The sequence below is a fragment of the Stegastes partitus genome, unplaced genomic scaffold (assembly GCF_000690725.1).
Source record: "Stegastes partitus isolate 25-593 unplaced genomic scaffold, Stegastes_partitus-1.0.2 Scaffold941, whole genome shotgun sequence".
NCBI lineage: Eukaryota > Metazoa > Chordata > Actinopteri > Pomacentridae > Stegastes > Stegastes partitus.
The window spans coordinates 91,456-113,860 of NW_007578672.1; the positions used below are offsets into that span (position 1 = coordinate 91,456).

The 22,405-nt window shown below is 41.5% G+C and overlaps 1 protein-coding gene across 1 annotated transcript in view; it reads left to right on the forward strand.

Moving 5' to 3' along the window:
* magi2a (membrane associated guanylate kinase, WW and PDZ domain containing 2a) overlaps window positions 1-22,405 on the forward strand; it is a gene marked incomplete at its 5' end in the record, with an annotated part of 198,934 nt that overhangs the window by 84,779 nt on the left and 91,750 nt on the right. The window contains 3 exons of the mRNA XM_008294103.1: window positions 10,528-10,647; window positions 17,201-17,416; window positions 20,808-21,018. Coding sequence (XP_008292325.1) covers window positions 10,528-10,647; window positions 17,201-17,416; window positions 20,808-21,018 — 547 coding nt within the window. The remainder of the gene's footprint in view (window positions 1-10,527; window positions 10,648-17,200; window positions 17,417-20,807; window positions 21,019-22,405) is intronic.

Below are 22,405 nucleotides of genomic sequence, written 5' to 3' on the forward strand. Positions count from 1 at the left end.
TCTTCTCGCACGAGCTCGCAGCAACTGTGCGTCTGTGATTTTGTTTTTTTGTTTTTTTTTAAATTATTAGCTTCTTCGCAGCTTTGGAACAGTGTTTGTTGAATCTATATACGAACGCTCTGTACTTACAACAGAATTCAGCAGGGGATGCTCTTTTGGATATGTGAGCAATATTAATTCAGTTTGGAAAGTGCCCACTGAGAGTTTTTTTTTTTTGGTAGAACACAAAGTATTATTGCTTTGTTTGTAAAGCGGCAAACATTGGCTACCGCGAGTTGACAAGCAACAAGAAGCAGTTGCAGAGGGAATATCATGCAAAGTGTTTTGCAGAGAACAAAACCCAAGTGACCGTTTGCTCAGAGGAAACATGAATAAAAATGATTTGTTAAATCTTCGGAAAGAACTAAGTACTTCTCTTATGATTTCACCCCCTTCTGCTGGTTTGTCTCTTTAATCTCCGGTAAAATAAATGATTTAAAGGACGCTTGTTGATGCTGTCGTGTGAAAATTGCAGATTTAAAATGTTGGTGCACCCCCTCCTGAGTTGTGTTGTAATAACTACCTTTAACTTTTAAAATACCAGCCTCAATAATTATTCTCCCCTTGCATTTCCTCCTTCCCCACTCTTTATCTCTTTATCAGCCCTCTCCACTCCTCTCCTCTCTCCTTGGGGGGAGGATGCAGCCATCAATATCTCTGGCTGTGTTACAGGCGGTCCACCTAGCACCTCCTGGAGGGCAGAGCTATTAATGGAATTCAGGGGAGGGCGGCAGAGGGCCAACAGGCAGGGGAGTGTGGTTCAGTGCCTGGCTTTCTCCAATCTATCCCACATTACTGGCTGTCAATAAGCTGGGGAGCAACACACAGTCATCCTCACTGAACTTGACTGAACCTGAAATCTCATTAAGTGGACTATAGGACGAGGAAAAAAAAAATTACTGATCTTTTGGTCAAGAACCCTAAATGACTTCTTGTATCTGCACTTTGCCAACAGACCAAAACGTTCAATGTGATTAGATTGCAAAGCGGCGATATTAACTTTCATCATCAGCTGAGTGAAAACAGAAGCCTCCTCTGCGCTCGCTGCTCAATAGGCTTTATTACCGCTTAAATGATATGTAATCGCGCTTTATTACCACCCTGCTCTGTGTCATCAGTGAAAACAGTGAATAACCCGCGGTTGCTGCCTCTATGAAGGCAAAGTGCAGTGGAAGCAGCTTTGGGTGGCGTGGTGCAGCAGTTCACTGTCCTCCATCAGTCCATTTGCCCAGAGGCGGCAGGCAGGCGCTGAATGGGAAACTAATCCATCCTCCTAATGCAAGGGCATTACAGCTGCCCGTCACTTCCTAATTGGCTAATGGCTAGATTAGGATGGTTACAATAGGCCGTGCTGACACTGTCTTTGCCACTCGTCACAGAGGGTTTTAGGGCGTTAAAGGGCAGGACCTGCCTTATACGTCCAGCCTGGAGCTATTGTCCACAAAACTGTCCTGTTATGACAATACAAAGAGGTCTGGTGTACGCCGCCGCAGGCTGCAAACTTCTTAATCCTGTCTTTAACCCTGACCTTTAAACATGAATGCACCTGAACTTGTTCGTATTTTTTTTTATTAGCAGAACACAAAAAACTTTATGGTTGCCAAAGTTGTAGGGGCGTTTCTTCTTTGCCAATTCTTTCAAAGTTAAAAATAAACCCAACTAGATAAGTTACAGAATGATTTTCGAGCTTTGACACAATGAGATTGTGCCGAAGAGGCAGCAGCTCAATAGCTGGATGAAATTGCTATTACTTTGTGCATTTGAAATTTGTGTGAGTAGAAAATGAAACGAACAAGAGGGACAATGGAGAGAGAGGAGAGACCGAAGCCAAGATGGTGCACTAGATAAATGAGTACTCCTTTCTTTTTCTTTTTTTCTCTCTCTCTCTCCTCCTCGCAGTCTGTCACCTCACTGTCATTGCTACCTAGACTACATATTTTCTCATACGCCACATAGAAATTGACTCAGCAACATTCAGACGTGCTGCACCAAACTGATCCAGGATGAGCAGCCAGTGAGTGGCTAACGAGGCCTGTGTTTTACTGTGAAGGAGCATTAATGTCCACTGAAAGCTACTGCAAAAAATATTTGCAGTTGTTTAATTAAACTATACTACCACCACCACCAATTTTTAGCACATTAGGGAAAGCAGTCATATATGGCTGAGCTCCAGATTTCTACCCATATGGTTATTGTCCCTGGGAATAAGTGGCATATAGTCTTTTTACATTTTTCTATTTTCATTAATGTCTCACAGATGTTAGCAAGTCAACCTTCTCTCAAGTCTAGCTAGTTTATTAATTAAAAAGTCACACCAGCATGTTAACGCGCTCGCAGTGTTAACAAGGTGATGTTTTGCCAGCGTGTCATTAACTGTTTGTCTTAGTTGGACGTGTTTGCACGCTGACATTTGCTAACTACATAAATAGCAGCCAAGACTGATGGGAACGATGGGAATGTAGTTTAGCATTTGTCCATAAAGCAAAGTGCCAAATGAACTGAAATTGGGATGTGATGGTAGGTCAGGGTGGCTCTTTTTAAATAAGACACAACCTCCTCTGAAAGCATGATTTGTATCGTTGTAGGGGCTCTCTGGTTTGCTGTTTTTTTTCCCATTTCTAGTTTCCTGTATCTTTTCCATCATAGATCATGTGTAAAATGAGGATATTATTAATGTATGACTTATGCATGAGGGTGATTCATCACTAATTCACTTCAACAAAGTTACCAGCATGCATGCTGTTTTTGCCAAGCAGCTTGGTTTCCTTATTGGCTTTTAAACAGAGAATAAAACAGTTAACTAATATATGAACCACAGCACTCATGAATACAAAGGTGTACTTCCTCCATACACTGGGGGGGATTAGTAAAATGGTATGACTGTTTTTCCTGAGAATATATTTTCATTTTCCATCACATTACTTCTGCTTCTTTCACACCAGCGTCTACACTTCTACAGCATTTTAGGACCGATGAAACAAAGACTTTGAGACACACTACTGACCTTGTTTTAGTCTGAAAACTCCAAGGTCGTGGCAGAGACAGAAACTTTTGGAAACAGTGACGCAGACGTTCGTGTTTGTGATTCGTCGCGCTCCTATCATGTGACCATTTTCCGGAAGAAAGCAAAGACATCAGCCGTGACTATAAGTGGCTAATTCAACATGGATAATGAATTACAGGCGTTGCTGATGCTGCCGTCTATGGTAGCAGCTGTTCTGTTGCTTTGATCTTACTTTTAGTCATTGTTGTTCTTCCTCTGAATATTTGCAACTAGATAACCAAGCCTCTGCTTTAGGTTTGAACCGCCATGTGCCTAGTGTACGTGATGTATGAGATTAATGATGAAACTGAGCTAAAATGCTTATTTGGATGGAGATAATTTTGTGTTAAAACATTATTTTACAATGTGTTGATGTAGCCTGAAATGAACAGTGTCTCTTTCACCACATTGATCTGTTTTCTTATTTGTATGTGTTCATGTTTTCATCCGGAATAACAAGTAACAAAAGCTCGATCATGTGCTGAGTAGAAAAAAAGTGATCTTCCCTGAGTTCCCTGGTGTAATGGACAAGATGAAAAGTGAAGGCATCAAAAAAGATATTAGAGTCCCCCCGTATATCTCAAGCAAACCCATCCAATAGTTGTCAGAGTATTTCACTGAAAACCACAAATGTGAACATGATCAATTCATTGATGAAAACTCATCCTGGGGACCATTACTGTCTTGACCAAATTCTCTGATGAATGCGTCCAATAGTTGTTGAGATATTAACCAAAGTACATAGCTACCTGGCTGAAGACAGCATTTCATGGAGCTGATGGTGCTTTAGCCACCATCACAGGGAGCACATATCTCGTTTAAAATAGCAGATTGTATGTGTCTTATTGCGTACATATACTCAAATCAAGTGCTTTTTTTTTAACATCCAGATGGAGCTGTTCCAGGTTCTGAAAAAAAGCGACAGTGTCATGTTTTACCCAAAGTGGCACATTCGGTCCTCAGAACATCTCTTTTTCCTTAATTTTCTCCCTAAAATGCCAAATACTTACCTTTCAGCCCATGAAAGTGCACTTACATCATATTTCTCCTTATTAGACATGCATTATTTATTTACTGCCTCCGTCTATATTTAGTCAGAGGACATTACACTACAGGTTCTGCTGTTTGCACTCAGAATGAATCCATTAAAGACAAAAATTCTGCTGTTCTTTTTAAACCCCCCCCCCCCCATGTAACTGTATGGAAATGATTAGTTTGAATGCTCATGGTATAATCTGTTTCCTGCGGGTCCGTACTCACGCTATTATAAACACACAGTACAATCTCTCCCGCTGATGCTTCGGGACATTCTCGGGATATAAATCCTTTGTTTCAAATAGAGGCCAATGTTTCTGCTTTCCAGAGATTGTCTGGGTCCCTGTTGAACCTTTTCATTTTGCCTACAGTTAAGTTCAAATCGCGCTCAGGTTCCAGTGATTTTTTACTTTTCAACGTGCAGCTGTGGAGCAGAAAACGCAGAGGTCACACGTTTAATCCGGTGTATTTTATTAACACGCGGATAGCTCGGAGCGACGTTAATGTATTCTGTAGGAGCACTAGTCCCGGTATGAAACCACTACAGGTGTTAGCTGTAACCGGGGTTTCCGGTAATGGTGCTCAGGCTGCACAAGTGAGAGCTGGACTCGTGGCCCGTGGAGTCGAATCTGGCTCGAGAACATACTGGAGAGCAGCAGGGTGGCTGTAGGCTACACGAGCCTCAGCCCACGCTACAACTTAAGCTGCTCTCTCATCCGTTCCTCTCTTCATACACCTGCACTCGCTTCCCGTGCTCGCTCAGCCCACTCCGACCAGCACCATCTCAATGAGACACTTCCCTGCCTGTCTTTTCCTGTCCCAGTTCTGCCTTGTTTGCTGTAATGCATCCCAAGAGTGGAGACCATGAATATTTTCCACATGCTACACTTCCGCGCTCTTTACTTGCATCATCTGTTTGCATTAGTCTTTGAAGACTCCTACAAGGTGCCCTAAAGTTTAAAGGTGAACTGGTGCTTCTGCTTAATGGTGCGCAGCGCTTCTGTTGTAGATTCCTCGGGTGTAGGAATAAATTAAAGTTCTGTGTCATGTTTTATCTGTGTGCAGCGCCACTGAACTGTGTCATGCATTATCAGGCGATATCGTGCTGTAATTATACAGTATACCTCAAAGTTCAAGCTGTGATCACGTCGCTAACTGCTTTAAGCGAAACAATAGCAATGAAATTAATAATAGAACAGCTGAAATCATTATGCACTTCTCTAAAAAAAACAACAGGCATATTTGCAATTCTTAGCTTTTCAGGAGCAGATAGAGGTGGAAAATTAAAACAAAAACAGTAACTCTATAAGAAGGATGCCCCAGAATCAGTCTTTGTGTCTGTTTTTGCCAAACCCCAAGGTTGCATTTGCAATTTGGCAACACCAGCTGTTACTGGTAGTAACGCTATTTAGCAACTGGGGGCATGAAGCGTGCTTTGAGCATCGTATTTTCTGATAAACACTGTGTGCGCTTTATAAATAATTGTAAATGACTGCTTGTACCAATGCAAATACATTTCCTCTCCAAATTGCCCGAGACATGAAATATGCACAAAGAAGGTGCTTTGCATTGTGGGCATGTGTTGGCTCTTGTTGTTTCCTGCATATCTCTTGTGCATATGCATGCTGTGGATGTGTTTGAATCCAGTGTGAGGATGGTGGAACCTGTCACTGAAAACTATTTCCAGGAGAAGTAACTAATTAGTGTGAATACATTCAATGGCTGTAGCAGAATATATTCAGGCTGGGGATGCACATTTTAAACAGTTTCCTCAACTGATCATCAGCCATGTCAGCAGTCAATAATCAGTTGATCGTTAAATGGAATAAAGTGGATATTTGTCTGTTTTTAACCACTGACACTTAACGTTTTTTGTGAAATTGTCACGGTTGCATTACGAATTCAGAAGTCACTTGAGTGTTGAATTTACTAGAAATTGCTGTTCAATGATTGGCCCAATGAACAAACTGCAGTCTTCTCCAGTTAATGAACTGTTAAATCCATACAGTCACATCTGACCTACATGATGGAGCAACTACTACCAGCTGATGGAAACAGCTGCAACAGATGTCCGTAAATACTGTTGCAGCAACTTTATCAGTCCAGGTCATCTGTCAGTCTTTACTACAATATGAGTGTGGCAGGTACACTTCATCACCTAAGTTTGAATGTTGTTGTAACTGTGTCATCAGAGTCTTGCTGCTCCAGATTGTTAGGAGTCTCTGCTGACGTACATTCAGCTCCTGGCCTGTGTTAGCATTTGAAAATCCTAGATTAGCTTTACGATTGAGCCTTAGGTAGTTAGCTAAGACAGAAGACACCTTTTATCAACTGCCACTGACATGAGACAGTAGGGAGGTGTACTTCTTTTATGCAGCCCGTGTCATCAAACACACCCGTAACTCCATCTCATTAAACAGTCAAAGGTGCGACAGCAAATCTTATTTTCTGAATGTCTCTCATCTTCTGCCTCATCTGTTCACATACTTTTCAACTAAGAGCACTGGGTTGAGTTAAGTCTTGCAGCTGATCGATCAGCTGGTACAATCTGGTATTCGCTGTTGCCTCCAGCCCACTCTGCTAACTCCACTCCAATATGTTAGAAATATCAGAGGATCTGCTGGTGTTGAAGCCGTCGTGTTTATTTTCTTTGATGTCTACATCAAAGTATTTTAGATCTAGTGTTACTAAAAAATGAGAGAATTATTAACCGATGTCTTCGGCAAAAACAGCGTCCATCACCAGTTTGAAGTCTTTGTCGTCTCGACGTGGCGTCTCTGCAGCCTTGATGTGCGTTTCCGTTTTGGAGGAGGGGGGTTCTCTTCAGCTCCAGCATGCGCAGGCTCGAGGCCATAACCTCCAGTAAATCTGGCTTATCGCTGAGGAAGATCTAGGTTATCTGGCGAGGGCTATCTCTCTTTGTTTATTTCTGTTTTATCCTGCATCCCAACTGAACGGGAACTTGGCAGATAGAGAGGATGTCTGTGCTAAAAAAAAAAAAACAATACAGTTGTATACAAAAGTTTGGACAAGCTGCACATTTAGTTGATTTTTGAAGTGCCAATGAACTTCTGAGACTTTACAAGTAGAAAGGTGTCCAAAGTTTTCCTCATGCCACAGTTTATAACTTCAAAATTTGTGCACAGTTCTAACATGTGTTTGCTGAAGGGGATGTGTGTCTTGTTTGTGCCCACATTTTTGCATACAGCTATTTTTAGCGAGAGCTTCCCTCACTCCTGAATTGGCCCAGAAACACACCTGAGGGGATTTGAGAATTCACGCTTTGGTAAAGTGACAAAATGATCGACACAGTGTTTAATCTCAATCTTATGTAATTAAGGTATTGTAGGCATTGATTATATATCTTCCTTAAAAGAAGCATTTTGTACTTCTGAGAGTTTGCTCTGTGTTTTTTTGCACTACAGGATCATGACCCACATACAAAGGATTGAAAATCGAGAGGCATTGTGGTTGCCTTCTTTTAGAAATTGTCACCCTAGAGAAGTCCCCACCAGAAGATGCTGCTAAATATAGTTCAGCAACATCAAAGGTCCTCTTTGAAATGTGTGTGTCTGCGCTGCTCAGTCAGTCGCGCTGCCTCTGAGGGAGGCTAATCTGACGGGTACACAAGCCCCCGTGCAGACAGACACAATCAAGAAGCTCTCCTCTGGAGGTGCGAAACAAACACACACACACACACACACACACACACAAATAAATATGTTCGACACAACTGTTGTTCCAGCAAACTACGGTGTTCCCCGCTGCTCATTTGCTCTTATAAGCTTTTACAAATTACTCTGTCAGCAGGTTTCAGTTCAATGTTTGAGCTTTGAAGATTGTTGACAGTGAATTTCTGTGTATCTGAAAAATGGCGTGCAGGGTGCCACTTTTGTTTCATGCGATAGTCGTGTCAGGATCCTGTGCTCGAGAAATAAAATGGCTTTTTTTTTTTTTACATGAACAACAAGCTGCTGCAGTCTCCATCATACGATCAGAGCGCCAAGCTTTTCTCGTCTGGGTTAAGTTTCTCCATTTGAGTGCAAATTAATCAACATATTAACAAGAAAGAATTGAGGTTTGACGCGTCCCCTAATGGCCTATTTTGGATTCATTTTCTACTCAGTGCATTGTTTGATGTCGTCTGGAGAAACTGTCTGAACTTTTTAAATTAATCTACATTTACGGGCATTTCATGTCTTTATTTGACAGCAACATTAGAGAAATTATAGATAATAGGGCTGGAGAGAGACTGGGGAAGAAACAGAATCTAGGATTTGCTGTCGGTGCCTTAAAGCTGGAGCGTGGCGCTTTTGCATAAAAATCTATTACATTCAAACCCCGAACAAAGGATTTCACACAATGCTGATTGAACCACCAGGTAACTCTCTCTGTACTTTGCGGTAGTTTCTAACGTGATAACTGTGGCAGCATTCCTACACTGGTGCACCTGTAGTTTTCCGTTTTACATTAATGAACAACTAATGGTTTAGGAAGGTTGAAAAGCTGGCAACCATAGCAACGGAGACAGAGCAGGTTAAAGCAGAGTTTAGTGGAAGATAGTGGAGAAATGAAGGAAGCATCCAAGAAAAGTTTCAGATGTTAGAAATAAACAATTCTGCATTCAGAGTACTTAAAATGAGAAGCAGTCGATGGCAAGGTGGACGACACAAGCGTGTAATCGATGGATAGTGTTTGTTTAACCCCATAAGTTCTCTAATGCCTCAATCAACAAGGTGCCAGGAAGATTATCCCGTAAAGAATGTTCTTTGGAAACACAAGTAAAAGAAAACAACTCATTTAGCTCATGTGCCCCTCGTGAAGTGGATATGAGACTTGAGATGAACTAGTTTTAATGATGCCACATCTGAAGGCAAAGTTCTTTATATCTGATCCAAATGGCTGCACTTCAAATGGAGATGACGGTATGCACGTTTAGATAGTCGCTCTTTCGTGGCGTTCGTGGCGTCGCACTTGTTTGAGAAAGGTGATGGAAGTAGCAGACAGATGCGTGAAAATAGAAGGCTGGCACCAGTAGCCATGGTGCTGAGGTGCTGAAAAAGATATACAGTCATGCCTGTTTCAAAGTCGGAAATCTGTGCAGCAGGATGTTTTAGACGTAGTTTGATGAGCACTTAAACAAGATTCATGCCTCTGTAAAGATATATACGTTAGCATCTGTGCAAACCGGAATAGCAAGTACAAAAGAAACATCATGCAAATATCCCTAAAAGCCTCCTGTTAATGTTTGCCAACTTGCAGCTTGGAGAACCTCTAGAGTTTCCCAGCCTTTAATACAAAGTATACAGAACCCTTTAGGGGCAGTAAGATGAAGAGAACATGCCGATCCCGTCCCCTCTTTCTTCTCATTTTTGAAGTGAAGCAAAGAAACTGAACAATTTCATCCTCCCGGGCTCTTAAATGTACCCGTTTTCCCCTCTGGGTAGTTTTAAGACCAGCTCATTTCACTGATGTAGCTTTGTTTGTACAGTTAAAAGTGCGATAATCAGTGTTTATGGAAATGGAAACCTGAAACTCAACACAGACTCTTTGGCGTTGGTCCACGCTTGTGTAGCGATGCAGAGACGATGTCAGCTGGCCTTATATAAAGTCAAACCAACCAGACACCACCTACCAGGAGTGATCAGTGGCACATTGTTCCCCTGCTAACTTTAAAACACACAGATGGATACTTTATATGGCATAATGAGGGTCTAACAAGTGTGTTTTACGGGCTCTGCTTTTAGTGTGAACAGCGCTCTCTCAGATGTGGAAACCCATTCGGCACCTCAGGGGTAGAGTGCTGCGTGTTATCACAGCTGGGATCAGTTTTAACAAGTCTAATTAGCACACAGCTATGAGAAAGTATTTACCAAGTCATTTGTACCTCAGTTTAACACTGTAAACACTTTGACACACTTTGTTTTTTAGGAACTGAAGCAGAGACGATCGCGGTGTCAGTGAATGTGACGGAATGTGCTGCTGCTACACGGGGGAAAAAAAATTTTCGTCACTCCTGTTTTGCTGGCAGGACCGCAGTTCCTGTCAGGGAGTCCTCGACACGCTGTCAACTCCATGCAAATTGACTTGATTTCTCCTCTTGGTGTCCAAATTGCATCACTTAGCTCCTGAAATGGTACCTTGCCACTCCTCCCCACCCTTGAAAGCACGCTGCTCAAATATTCAGCCTCAGCTGTGCAGGAGGGAAAAAGGACACAAAGGAATAAAGAGGGCACCTAATGAATACAGCTGGGTCGAGGTCAGCGTGTTTGAGCTCCGGCGTGTTCTGATCTTTTTACCTAAAACACTGACAAAGCCTCGCTCTTACTTTTTAAGTCTGCCTCTCATTCAGCAGTGATGAGGCGTTCAAATCTCCGGCAGCTCTAACTCTTCTCGCTTATCTCCCGCAGGCACAACCAGGCAGCCCAAGGAAGGAGAGGTCCCAGGGGTGGATTATAATTTCGTGACCGTTGACCGGTTTATGGAATTGGAGAAAAGTGGAGCCCTGCTCGAGAGCGGAACATATGAAGGTAAGGATTTAGTCAAGACACGCTCAACAACGCGTGTGATTGCGGCCATTCTTCTTCGGGATATTTCTCAATTTTTAAGACACGTTTGTTTCGTCGTGGCATTTCTCTAAGTGAGTCTGAATAGATGCTGAGATACCACTCCATACGCTGCACCCACAAACAGGCCTCTATCCATCCATCTTTGGCGTCTACAGAGATGAGCGTCATCAGTCATGAAGGATGCCGGAAGGAATCTCCTGCAAATTCTGAATGAAGAAAAAAAAAAGCAGCACACACACACACATATATATATACACACTTGCACATGCTTTACCTTTAATGCTGGCTTTCTCTTGGCACAGTCCTTGAGCCGGAGCTGCAGTGACTCCTCAGCAGCCTAATCAAAACAAACAGACACTCTCTATCCAATCTCTCCTGTGGTCAGACGGGCCCCAGGCTTGGATTTTAAAGTACTCGCAAAGTGCAGCCCGTGGTCCGTCTGGCCACCTCCAACTCTCAAGAGACCCCTGCCATTATATAGATAACACATAGCAGCTAACTTCCTACTCTCCCACCTGACTCCAGCCTCAGTCAGGCTGCTGCCATTGCAGGAAGGAGAAAAAGATTGAAATTGCAGATGGCCAATTTAATGGTCGGTTGCCAGAAGCAATGTTGGATCCTTTTGGCGATGCGAGCCGCGTTCCACCGGGGAGAAGGGGGACTAGAGTTTCTTCTGCGCGGTCGCTCGGCCATCGTTCAGCGTTTTATATATTTTAATAATTTAATGGCCAATTAGGGGGAGAAATGAAGAAGGAATGAAATTTAAAGGGAAGGTTATAGCGAGGATCAGCTGGCTGTTACAGCAGCAGAGAGGTGTGAGTTGTTCTTACAAAGAACTGAAAACTGTCAGGTTCAAGACTTACTACAAGTTACCTTGAAAGGCACAATGAACTCCTGGCGTCTCACTGTTCTGCTCAGGCAAACTATTTTTTTTCTTACTTTAAACTCCCACTTTCAGGTTTTCCATCTTTAAATTACACACATTCTCTTATTCAACTTACAAACACAGCAACCTTGGTGTCAGTTTTAACAATAGTGGAGCTTTACGCTATTCATTTTGTGAAATCAATTTTTTCTCTTTTGAATTGTTACTCTAAACGCCACAATAAGGCTCAGCTGCCATTGCTCTAGATATGAAACCAGTCAGATAGACGAACAGTTTTATGACCCTAATGTCAGCAGTAACGATTACGTTATGAATAACTGAACCGAATTTCTTTGATCATTCTTTTTTTTTTTTTAAATAAACGTGAATCAATATGTGCAACATTTTTCAAAGTGTCTACAGGTGTTACCAATACTGGAGAACATGGTAGCTCTACATACTTTAGGTATTTTACAACTTATGTTGTTAATATCTGGGCAGCTGTGGCTCAGGTGGTAGAGCGAGTTGTTCTCCAATTGCAAGGCTGGTGGTTCGATGCCCGGCCCCTCCACGGTCAAAGTGTCCTTGGGCAAGACACTGATTCCGAAGTTGCTCCCAATGGCAGGCAGCACCTTGCATGGCAGCTCTGTCGCCATTGATGTATGAATGTGTGAATGGGTGAATGAGAAACACATTGTAAAGTGCTTTAGGTATAAGCGCGATATGAGTGCAGACCATTTACCAATATGTTTTCCACATTTGTGTCCTGTTGCTCTGTGCAAACACTGCCTGCAGTTCAGCCAACATGTGTTTTTTTCGTTTGACTGATAGTCACAGCTGAGTCAGTCATGACCTCTAAGTTGCAATGAGGATTTGTTTTTGCTCCGTACAGACATTGGTGCAAGCTGTTTATTTTTGATGAAGGTTTTTGTTGCCTTTTAAACCCGCCGGCGGGTTTTGGAGCTCAGAGCGTTAAGGATGTTTTATTACACATAAATAAATAATAACTTCAACAATGTTAAGTTGTAGGTTAACCCCGAGGTAATCACACATTTTCCCTGTCTTTCCACAGTGAGCGCTATATTATTGATTACACATCACAAGTAACAGCCAAACGCTGAAAGATAAAAATTGAGAAGCTGTCTTTTAGTTGAACACGTGTAAAACACAAATAATCAACAGTATTTTAACAAGGTTTTGTTCTTTTTAAATTTTGACGTTTTCATTATTAGTGCATTTTAATTTTTACTGCAAATAGATATCATTTCTGAATATTGCTTATCAATCTCCTTGATTATCAGTAATCTGGATCGGATCTGCCCTCAACAAACCACATTGATTTCAATCCCCCGCTGTAACCGAGTTCCCGTTCTTTCATTCACAAAGTGTCAGTGAGCTACAAAGGTTAACCGTACTGGAGTTGCATATCGTGTTATTTCATCTTGTTGCTGAACAGGAGACTACCGCTGAGCACAAGATTTGCAGTGTCATCACTTTGTCAGATGTTACGACTACTGAGACTCCTTCCTTAACTTTCCTTAATGTTGTCTTCACTCTCACCAAACTCCACCGGCAGCACAAACCTGTAAGGGGGAAGCCGAGGGAGCCGAGTGCGGTTCTTTTAATGCCTAAATGGTATCTGGGCTGACTCCTTGCTCGTGTGGTTACATTTTAAAGGAGGCAAAAGTCAGCAGCGGCGTAGCTTACAGCATCACCTCAGAGCCTGAGCACATAGCAGCTGTAGGAACAGCACAGCCTCTGAACACAGAGGTATAAATTCAGCTTGTCATCAGATTTCTGCTCAGCATCATCTTCAGCTTCGCCTCCTGTTGGGAAGCACTGTTCTTTAAAGTCTTTCAAGTTTGCTCGTCTTTTTTTTTTTTTCCTTCTCCACTAAAACCCAAGTCAGCTATTTCCTAAAAAGCCCAATGGATCTGTGAGGCAGACCGATATATCAGCCAGTATTTGCTCATAGCAGGTGTGTTGATATCTGTGTAAATGTTGGCTGATTAGCAACAAGACAGTTCAGTGCAAAAACTTAAGACTTTGCAATATTAATCTCAGCTTCAGCTTCGGTTATGTATCAGTTGGACTGCACTTGTCAGTGTAGAAAAGACTTTGACTTGTGCCCTCAGCCCGAAATAACTACTGCTGTGTATGGAATCACAGGAGTGCCATAATATAGAATACATTTATTAAAAAATAAGGAGAGAAATTTGTAAATATAAAGAGGAATAATAATACAAAAAGGAAAAAAAAAAAAGACAAAATTCACCTTTATATTTCCTTTTCTTTTTTATTTAGTCTTTTATTTATTCCTCTGTATATTTACACATTTATTTCCGTATTTTTTAACAGATTTTTTTTTTATTATGGCACTCCTGTGATTCCATAATTTTGCTCCTCTATCGAAAAATAACTCATGACCCTAAATGCTTGTTAATGCTCTTGGAGCCATGCTTTGGCACTTCCTTTGAAGGTTTCATCTTTCCAAGAATTAGTTTGCAGACTCCGTTAATTGAGACTCCCCGTTTTTACGACGGTTTTATCGGCACATACGACTGAAATCAGCACGGCTGTCAGATGTGACAGCAATTCCACCACTTGCTCAAACTTCAAAGCGCAGGTTTGTGTGATCCTGCGGGTTATTTAGGTTCACATGTGGAGCAGACTTTCTTCTCGCAGGCAAATCTTCAGCTCGTTAACGCTCCAGGATTTGTGTCTGTGGTTGCAGGGGCTGTAATCCCGACAGTCCCCCGTAATCTTGTTACAACTACTCTCCTCTATTTTTCATCGCAGCCTTCATGTTTCCCTCAACGCGAACATGATGTTTCAATAGGTCTTCCCAACGCAGAAGGAGACACCAGCTGATGTTTTTTTTAAATCTCTCCGACTATTCTTCGTGTTCTCCCGGTGTCTGTGTTTGTATCTAATGCCTGAGCCCGGTGCATTAAAATAATCTCTGTGGATTTTCGCACGCGTCGCCTTCTCATGTATGATCTTTCTACCGGTGACGCTCGAGTGGAGCCGAGGAGATAAACTAATCTAATGGCAAACCTTCCAGGACAAAACTGTGGCTGATGTCTTTCTCTGAAAACTGATTTGGCTTCGTTCACGCTCTCAGATTTAAAAAAAAAAAGAGAAAAAAAAAAGAAGAAGAAGAAGCCTCCCAGCGAGTACTGTCTGATCTTTTAAATGAAAGATGCATCTCTCAGACTCTGGACTAACATGGTCTCAGTCCTACATCTGTTTGTTGTGTGAAAACCCCTAGAAGAGGCAGTTTAGTCATCTGGAGTCATTTCACTTGGTCTGAAAGTGTTTTATAAACCTGAGAGTCATAGCCTGTCCTTAAGCCACAGTCACTTTCTGATTTAAACGGTCAGTTCACCCATAAAAACAGCACACAGTCACTTTTATTCACTCTGGTTTTGAGATATTGTCTCCAGAAATTACCCCACATAATCTATACACTGAACAAGCAGCAGTGTTCAGCATTTTCTACCTACCTGGTTCATAAAAGTACACCCTTAAAAGTGCGCCTTAAATTAAGGAAAAAAATCCAAATCCCGAAACATGAAGTTATGAGCGTTTCACAATGACTGATGGATACTGTCAGAGGCACTGGACTGCAGCCAGTATTCAAATCGAATGATAGTAAAATACAAAATCAACTTAGGAGACTGTGGAAGGGTCTGCTGGGTCAGAGCCAAGTGAAAAACTGCAGTTCCCAGAGGCAGGTAGCTGGCTCTGACCAGAGACCAAAACTGAGAGAGAGAGATATGGTTATTATTCAGTCCGAGCCGCGCACAAACGCCCGGTTATATGCCGGGGATATCCGATCATGGTCTGCTAAGTGATTGATGTGCAGAGGAGAAGGTGGATGAACTTGGCAACAACACGCATTCTCAAAAAGTGGTTGATATTAGCTCGTGGCGTTCTGTGTTCATGTCGAGATGTCTTTGTTTTTTTTTTGTTATTTTTGTGCAGATCCGAGTTAACCGTTATAATATTGTGAGACATGATGTGATCCTGAGCTCACAGCTTGTGTGTTCATGGATTCGCCGGATTTGACACGGAGCAGCATGTCAAATGCAAAAAAACCCGCCTCATCCATACTGTGGATGTTACTGGGTGTCACATCATCCTTCAGCCCACTAGTCCCGTTTCACTCATCCTTACTGTCTCCCCTCCGTGGGCGTCTTTGCTGTATTTTTCTCTCCTTTTCTTCACTCTTTGACTCTTTCTTGGTCTCTTTGCATTTACATGGACATTATGAGCATGGGGGGTTATTTTTAGTTCAATTTTACTTTATTAAAATTTTATGGAAATGCAACTTTTATTAAAAAATCTCATATGTCATTGTTGCCTCTTGGGGGTGTCATAAGCTGAAATATCGACAGTCGACAGCTGCAGTAACGCCTCTGTGAAGCTGTGCTTTTGCCAAATTAAACTTTGAGCTAAATGCTAACATTTTAACAACTTGACAAGCTTTGTAGCACCGGTAATTCTTAGCACTCGCCATGTTCATTTATCCTACACTCGCTCTCAGAATGATCCCTGATTCTATTGTGAGATGGATAGCAATCTAAAGCGCTAAAACAATTTTAAAATCTCCTGTTTATCTGCAACAGAGTTCACAGCAATAAGCAGTTCTGATGGACCTCACACCATTAATGTCGCTACAAACAAATTCCTGACAAACACTGATTATTGATTGACCAAACCGAGGTGCACTACGAAGCAAGATTAATTGGTTAATGAGGTGTGCTGAGCCACTAAGGTACTCTCTTTTAAACTGCTGGATCGCCATGGTAACTGATGCTGCACAGCTCACCTGCTGCTCAGGAGGTTAATATGTTCAGGCTTTGGGATTTAAATCAGTTGTGAGAAGCGTCACCCTTTTAATAATTCTTTTGCTGATCATATTTCCAATGAGGAATACAGTTAGTAATACCACCACACCAACGCCATGCAGCCGTTGTGTCACGGAAACCTTCACGCTGTAGGAGATTATGCAGAAAATGCATGAATGTGTCTCAATATTTAGTGATTTGCTGCCAAGTCTGACAGAAGGCAGATTAGAAAATTGATTACTCTAATGGTGACTTTCACACAGAATATTCAATCGATGGCTTTCATTTAACTTTGATCTGGGCAAAAACTAAAGTGATTTCCAAATGCTCTTGTTGTGTTTAAATGAACCAAGTTTGAGAGTTTTAATGTGCCGGTAGAAAAAAGTGTTTATTTTAAGGGTGCACTGAGTTTAAATATACATATAAACTTATACTTTTCACAGTTTTGCACCACCATTGCATCCTTTGCAGCAACAGTGCTTTTTGCACTCTTTGCAAATGTTTACTTTCCTCACAGCTTCTCATTTAGACAGCCTTTACATCTTGACTTCTCGAAGAAAACCTGGTTTACAAAGAAAGTTGTTAACTGTCATTATCTCTGATTGGGCTTTTTGGTGAGCACACAAAAACGCACACAAAAAGAAGCCTGGCTATGTCCAACTTGCTTCATCATACACGCCTCAGGTGCACCGATGCTACCAGTGTGATTTAGAACATATGCACACGATGCAAAAATGCACCCTATTATTAGGCTTTGGTGTAAACTTCTTTGTCCTCTTCTTCCTTTGTGCTCCAGATAACTTTTACGGCACCCCGAAGCCTCCGGCTGAGCCCAGCGCTCTGCTGCTAAATGTAACGGACCAGCTGCTGCCGGGCGCCAGACCCAGCTCCGAGGGCAAGAGGAAACGCAACAAGTCGGTCAGCAACATGGAAAAAGCCAGCATCGAGCCCCCTGAGGAGGAGGAGGAGGAGAGACCCATCGTCAATGGCAACGGTGTTGCTGTCACCCCAGGTCAGCCCCGACAACAACCTCCACAGACGCTGAGGCAAAGTTCACTTGAGCCCAAAGCTTCACCGCGACAGCTCGGTTTGAGGTCAGGCCTGCATGATCCGCAGGAGGTGACGGTCTTGTTTAAGTTACAGCAAGAGTCTCTTCCAGAGTGGTTGCCCGGCAACAGAGGCAGAAACTGATTGCTTTTACATGGTTTTCTTGGAAAATGATTTTATGGCAGATTATCTCTTTCTAATTGGGTACACAAATACATTTATATGCAATTTAATGATATGATATATAAACTGTGAATTCTAATTCACAGCGATTATCTCTACAGTCCAGGCGGTTCCGTGATTAAAGCCTTCGTGCTGTTGCTCTCCAGAATTCACCATCATTCATTAAGCATCATTAATAAACACTGTTTCAGAGCAGATAGCCGGGGGGCTTACACATACAGTACGCTGCTCTCCAGTTCAACAGGAGCCTGCAGGCTGTTTTAAAATCAAGAAGGACATTTTTATTTAGTGCTTTCTCTCTTATGTGAATCAGCCCTGCGCAATGCATTGTTGTCCTCTCTGTAAATTCAGAAAATTGTTAGAAAAGGGATTTACGGTGCACAGCAAGGCCAAACTCTAGAGGTCGTTCTTATTCATAAAATATTAGAGAAAGGCCTTTCTCTCTGTGCACATATTTGCTTTCAATAACACCATTATGAATAAGACGCTAAGACACATCTAAATGTATGTCTTATGCTGCATGGACTTTGTGCAACAAACACTTAAGCATGCATGCACGCTTTCACACACACAGAAACCCGCTGAATGTATCCCATGATCACATGAAAAGACGAACATAAAAGAGGCATTATGAGTTTGATTTTTGTGATTCCAAATCCAAAACCACGCTTCGGTCCTGTGACTTTCTAAGCTGTTTCATGGCCTCAGGAAAGTCTTTCACAGCTCGGCATCAGTCAGAGCAGCACAGAAACTCAGGGAGTCGGGCAGCGAACCCAGCTGATGCCTGCAAATAATTTTCTTTTTCGTCAGCTGCTATGTTTTACACATATTTAAAAAGGCTTTCGTTTTGAGAAAGAAAGGTTGGATAAAGGATGAGATTTTGGTTTTCCTACCACAAGGAGCTCAAACAAGGTAGGATTCCTAATTTGCGAGAGAAACGCGTACGTAGAGGAGCAGATTGTATACTTAACAGTAAATCTTTGTTTCAAATGGCACATTTAATAATGTTTACAAAGTGCTTCAGGGGATAAGAGTCATAAAAGACTGAAGTTAATTGCAGGAAATAAAATACAAAGAAGATAAACCTTAAAAACAATATAATAAAAGTAATTAGGAAAAACTAATTAAAATACATGGCACATACAGCAAAGCATTGCACTAATACAGTCGACAAATTATCTTGTGTTTGGTTTAGACTGACTTTACTTTGTCTTTGTGTGTAAAATGGTAATTATAATAATGATGATTTCTGACCTCGTTACATGCACTGTGCTCAATATTTGATAATGAAGGTGTTTCCAGAAATCAAATCCAATTTAAATCAGCTACAAATCGCATTTTTTAGCCATAATTGTTGCAAAAGATTAAAAAAAATAGCAGCTAAATAGTTTTTGATAGACTGGCACTCCACTACATACCGTTTGTTTACTCAGTGTAACAGTTTATACATGGAGATTACTTCTGCTAATACTAAATGAATACAGAATATTATTATAGATGTTTTGTGATGGCACAGTCCTATTAGTGTGTGTGTGCTACATTTGCCTTAACCACCTCCGGGGACAGTGGCGGCTTCCAGTCTTTGGCCTGGTAGTGTTTTAGAGATCAGAGGGGGTGAAAAGTTCAGCAACCAGTGATCTAAGTAGACAAGTTTGGGATAGATAGTGGTGTGTAAGAGTTTGTCAGCACCGTTTGCAGATATGTAACATAAAAATCAGTTGTATTCAATCATTTTAACAGTTAAATTAAGGACGTTATCATTATGTGTTAAGCTGGAAAAAAACATGTTGAATGTGTTTTTTGAGCTCTGAAAGAAGGCCGGGACAACAAAACAGAATGTCAGGGTCATAAGGTGGCATTTCCACTGCAGGAACTCTTTGCGGGTATGGCCTCCCAGTAGTCTCTTTCAGCCTTTCTGTTTTCATTGTGTGCAGGACCTGACAGCTTCTTCTGCAGGGTTAATTCCGAGTGCACCAAAACAAAGACAAATAGCAGCTATTGCGCTTAACTCCAGCTCTATGAGCACAGAGACAGTTGAGCAATGGAGGCTTTGCTGTGTTGGCTTGTGCAGCAGATTTTCTGTTGTTGAGAGGAGAAGAGTGCAACTTGGTGAGGACATCCGGGGGAAAAAAAAAAAAAAGGCATTCGCTGTCCTTTCTGAGTTTAATCAATAAGCATCAAGCCTCATATAGCAGCTTTTTTCAGGGCTTCTCATAAGTTTTTCTCCCCCTGCCTTGACCTCCTCAGGTAGCTTATTCCAACCCCCTAGTGGCCCCGATAGCAAAAACACATCACTTTCACTCTGTAAACTCCATTTTGAATGTTCTTGAGCGGCTTTGTGTAAGGATGAATGGTCTCACAATGAATTGGTTTTAAAGTTCCACAAAGTTTCAAGGAAAAACTTGAGTGTTCAATTATGATGTAAATTTTTCCTCCCAACGATGGCACTGAATGTACTCCTGCGAGCTATAACAGAAAGTGCAGGGAGAGGGAGCGTTCTCCTGTCAGCCGTCTCGAGACACTCGATAACCGGAGGCTCTGGGCTGCACACTGAGGCATGGCTGGATGTTAAAGTGGGCTGCTGCTCTCGGCTCAGGAGGAGTTTTGTCTCTGCAGATGGACGGAGTGTGGGCTGACCAGGAGAGCTGAAGGGGAATCAATAGAGCACAGCAGGCTGTGTGATCTAAGCAGATCACTACTTCGCTCTTTCCCTCCCATAGATTATCTCTCAATCCCCTGCTTTCATTTGTCCCCTCTTCACTTCCCTTCTACCAGCTCTCCTCTGGGAAGAGCGCACACTTGCCATCTCTTCTTCTTTCCTCCCATTTTTCTCTCTCTAGCACATTCGCACGCTGCCACAACTCAAAGTAGGGCATCACCGCCTGCTTCAATCTCTATTGTCTCCTCTGCTTTATTCGTCTTTCTGTCTTGTTAACCTCAATCACTCCCTCTCTTCTTTTCAACTCACTCCCCTCTTTCCCTTGAGTCACCACTTCCTCGCACCTTCTTCTAATCACTCCTTCCTGCTTTTTTTTTTTTTTTCTTTTTCCACCCGAACCCTGACACCCAATCAGTCTCTCCTCCTTTTCCTCGCTTCACCTCCTTTCCCTCCTCCTCCTCCTCTCTGATGATAATGCCACGCCTGACTCATCTGGCCCCGTTTGTCCCCTCAGAGTCCAGCGAACATGAGGATAAGAGCACAGACGCTTCGGGGGACATCGTCCCACAAATCAACCCAGCGGAGCCCCCGGCCGAGGGACCCAAAGACGAAGGACAGTCCCCGAAGATGGCGGTGCCCAAACCGGAGGAGAACGATGAGCTAGGGCCCCTGCCAGACAACTGGGAGATGGCGTACACTGAGAAAGGAGAAGTCTACTTCATAGAGTAAGTGTCGTGGTTACACCTAACCCTGATCAAACTATTTCAAATCACTTTTTCCCCACAATTTAGAAAATAGAGAACCAAGAGAAAGTCGGCAATCTCACTAGACTAATTAACAAAAACATACTTAAACAGAGAAAATCATCTTCTATTTAAGTATTAAACGTGAGCAAAGCTTAATTACCTGTCATTTCCAGCACTGTGACACAGCACTACATTATCATTTGATTATATTGTATGGTATATGGATATTGTATATGGTATGAACTAATTATGAACGAACTGTCATATAAGTTCATAGTAAGCAAAAATACACGCCTGTAATGAACCTCTATGCAAATACGTCCTGCAGTTATTCAAGTATTAGATGTTCTTCTGCATCACAGCTAATATCACATAATTATGCCTTAAATTCTTTAATGTGTGGGTTTACTACTGAGCAAAAGTTTTCCACCAGCTCTGTTCAGAAACAAAAAAAAAAGTAAAATAATGAGCAGCTCAGTGCCAGTGTACAGAAGCCAAAAGACAAAAGGAATGATTTAAATATCAATTCCTACTGTAATGTACAATAATGAGCATCTCTGAAGCATGTGTAAAGCTACATCGTCAAACCCAGAGCCGGTGCAGTCTGGAAAATAGCATTGCAACAGTGGTTTTCAGTAATGCTAGGCCGGCTCATTGTCACATTATCTTAAGTTTGATATATTTATTTATTTTAACGATAGATACCCGATTCTGTTTGACTAAACTATTTTTTCGTTGCTCTATTTTTGCTTAGCTTTTTTTTTTCTGCTAAGAAGATTCCTAATCATCCGACAAGTTTGTATTTTCAGCACTGTGCACTGTTTAAAAAGAAAAAAGAAAAAAAGAACAGTGTAAAAAAAACAGCAATATTCAGGTGCCCATATAATACTGTGAAATAAACATCTCTTTAAAAATAAAAAATAATTAATAACATTTTTTTAGACTTAAATTTGTATGAAAGTGCTTTTTGAGCTTTTTAATAAAGGATATTTACATGTGTAAAAAAAATTAACATACCTACAATATATATAAATAGTGTATATATAAAGATACAGATTCATTCAACATTTTCATAGTGAAAACCTCACCTATACATATACTGGATATCGCTCATTTAACAAACAAATCCATCTAAAATTACAGAAACGTTTCTTCTTTTTGTTAATTGGCATGAACGTGTATTTATTTTTTAACATAAATGTAATATATTTACAGCAATAAACTTGCATTTTACAGTTTCATGGGTTAAATTAACATGTGATTTTTTTTTTTTTTTAATGAGTTTTACTTAAAAAAATATGGTGATGGTAGTTTACGGTTGCAGGTTTTTAATGTTACTTTACATTACACATGTAAACACACTCTA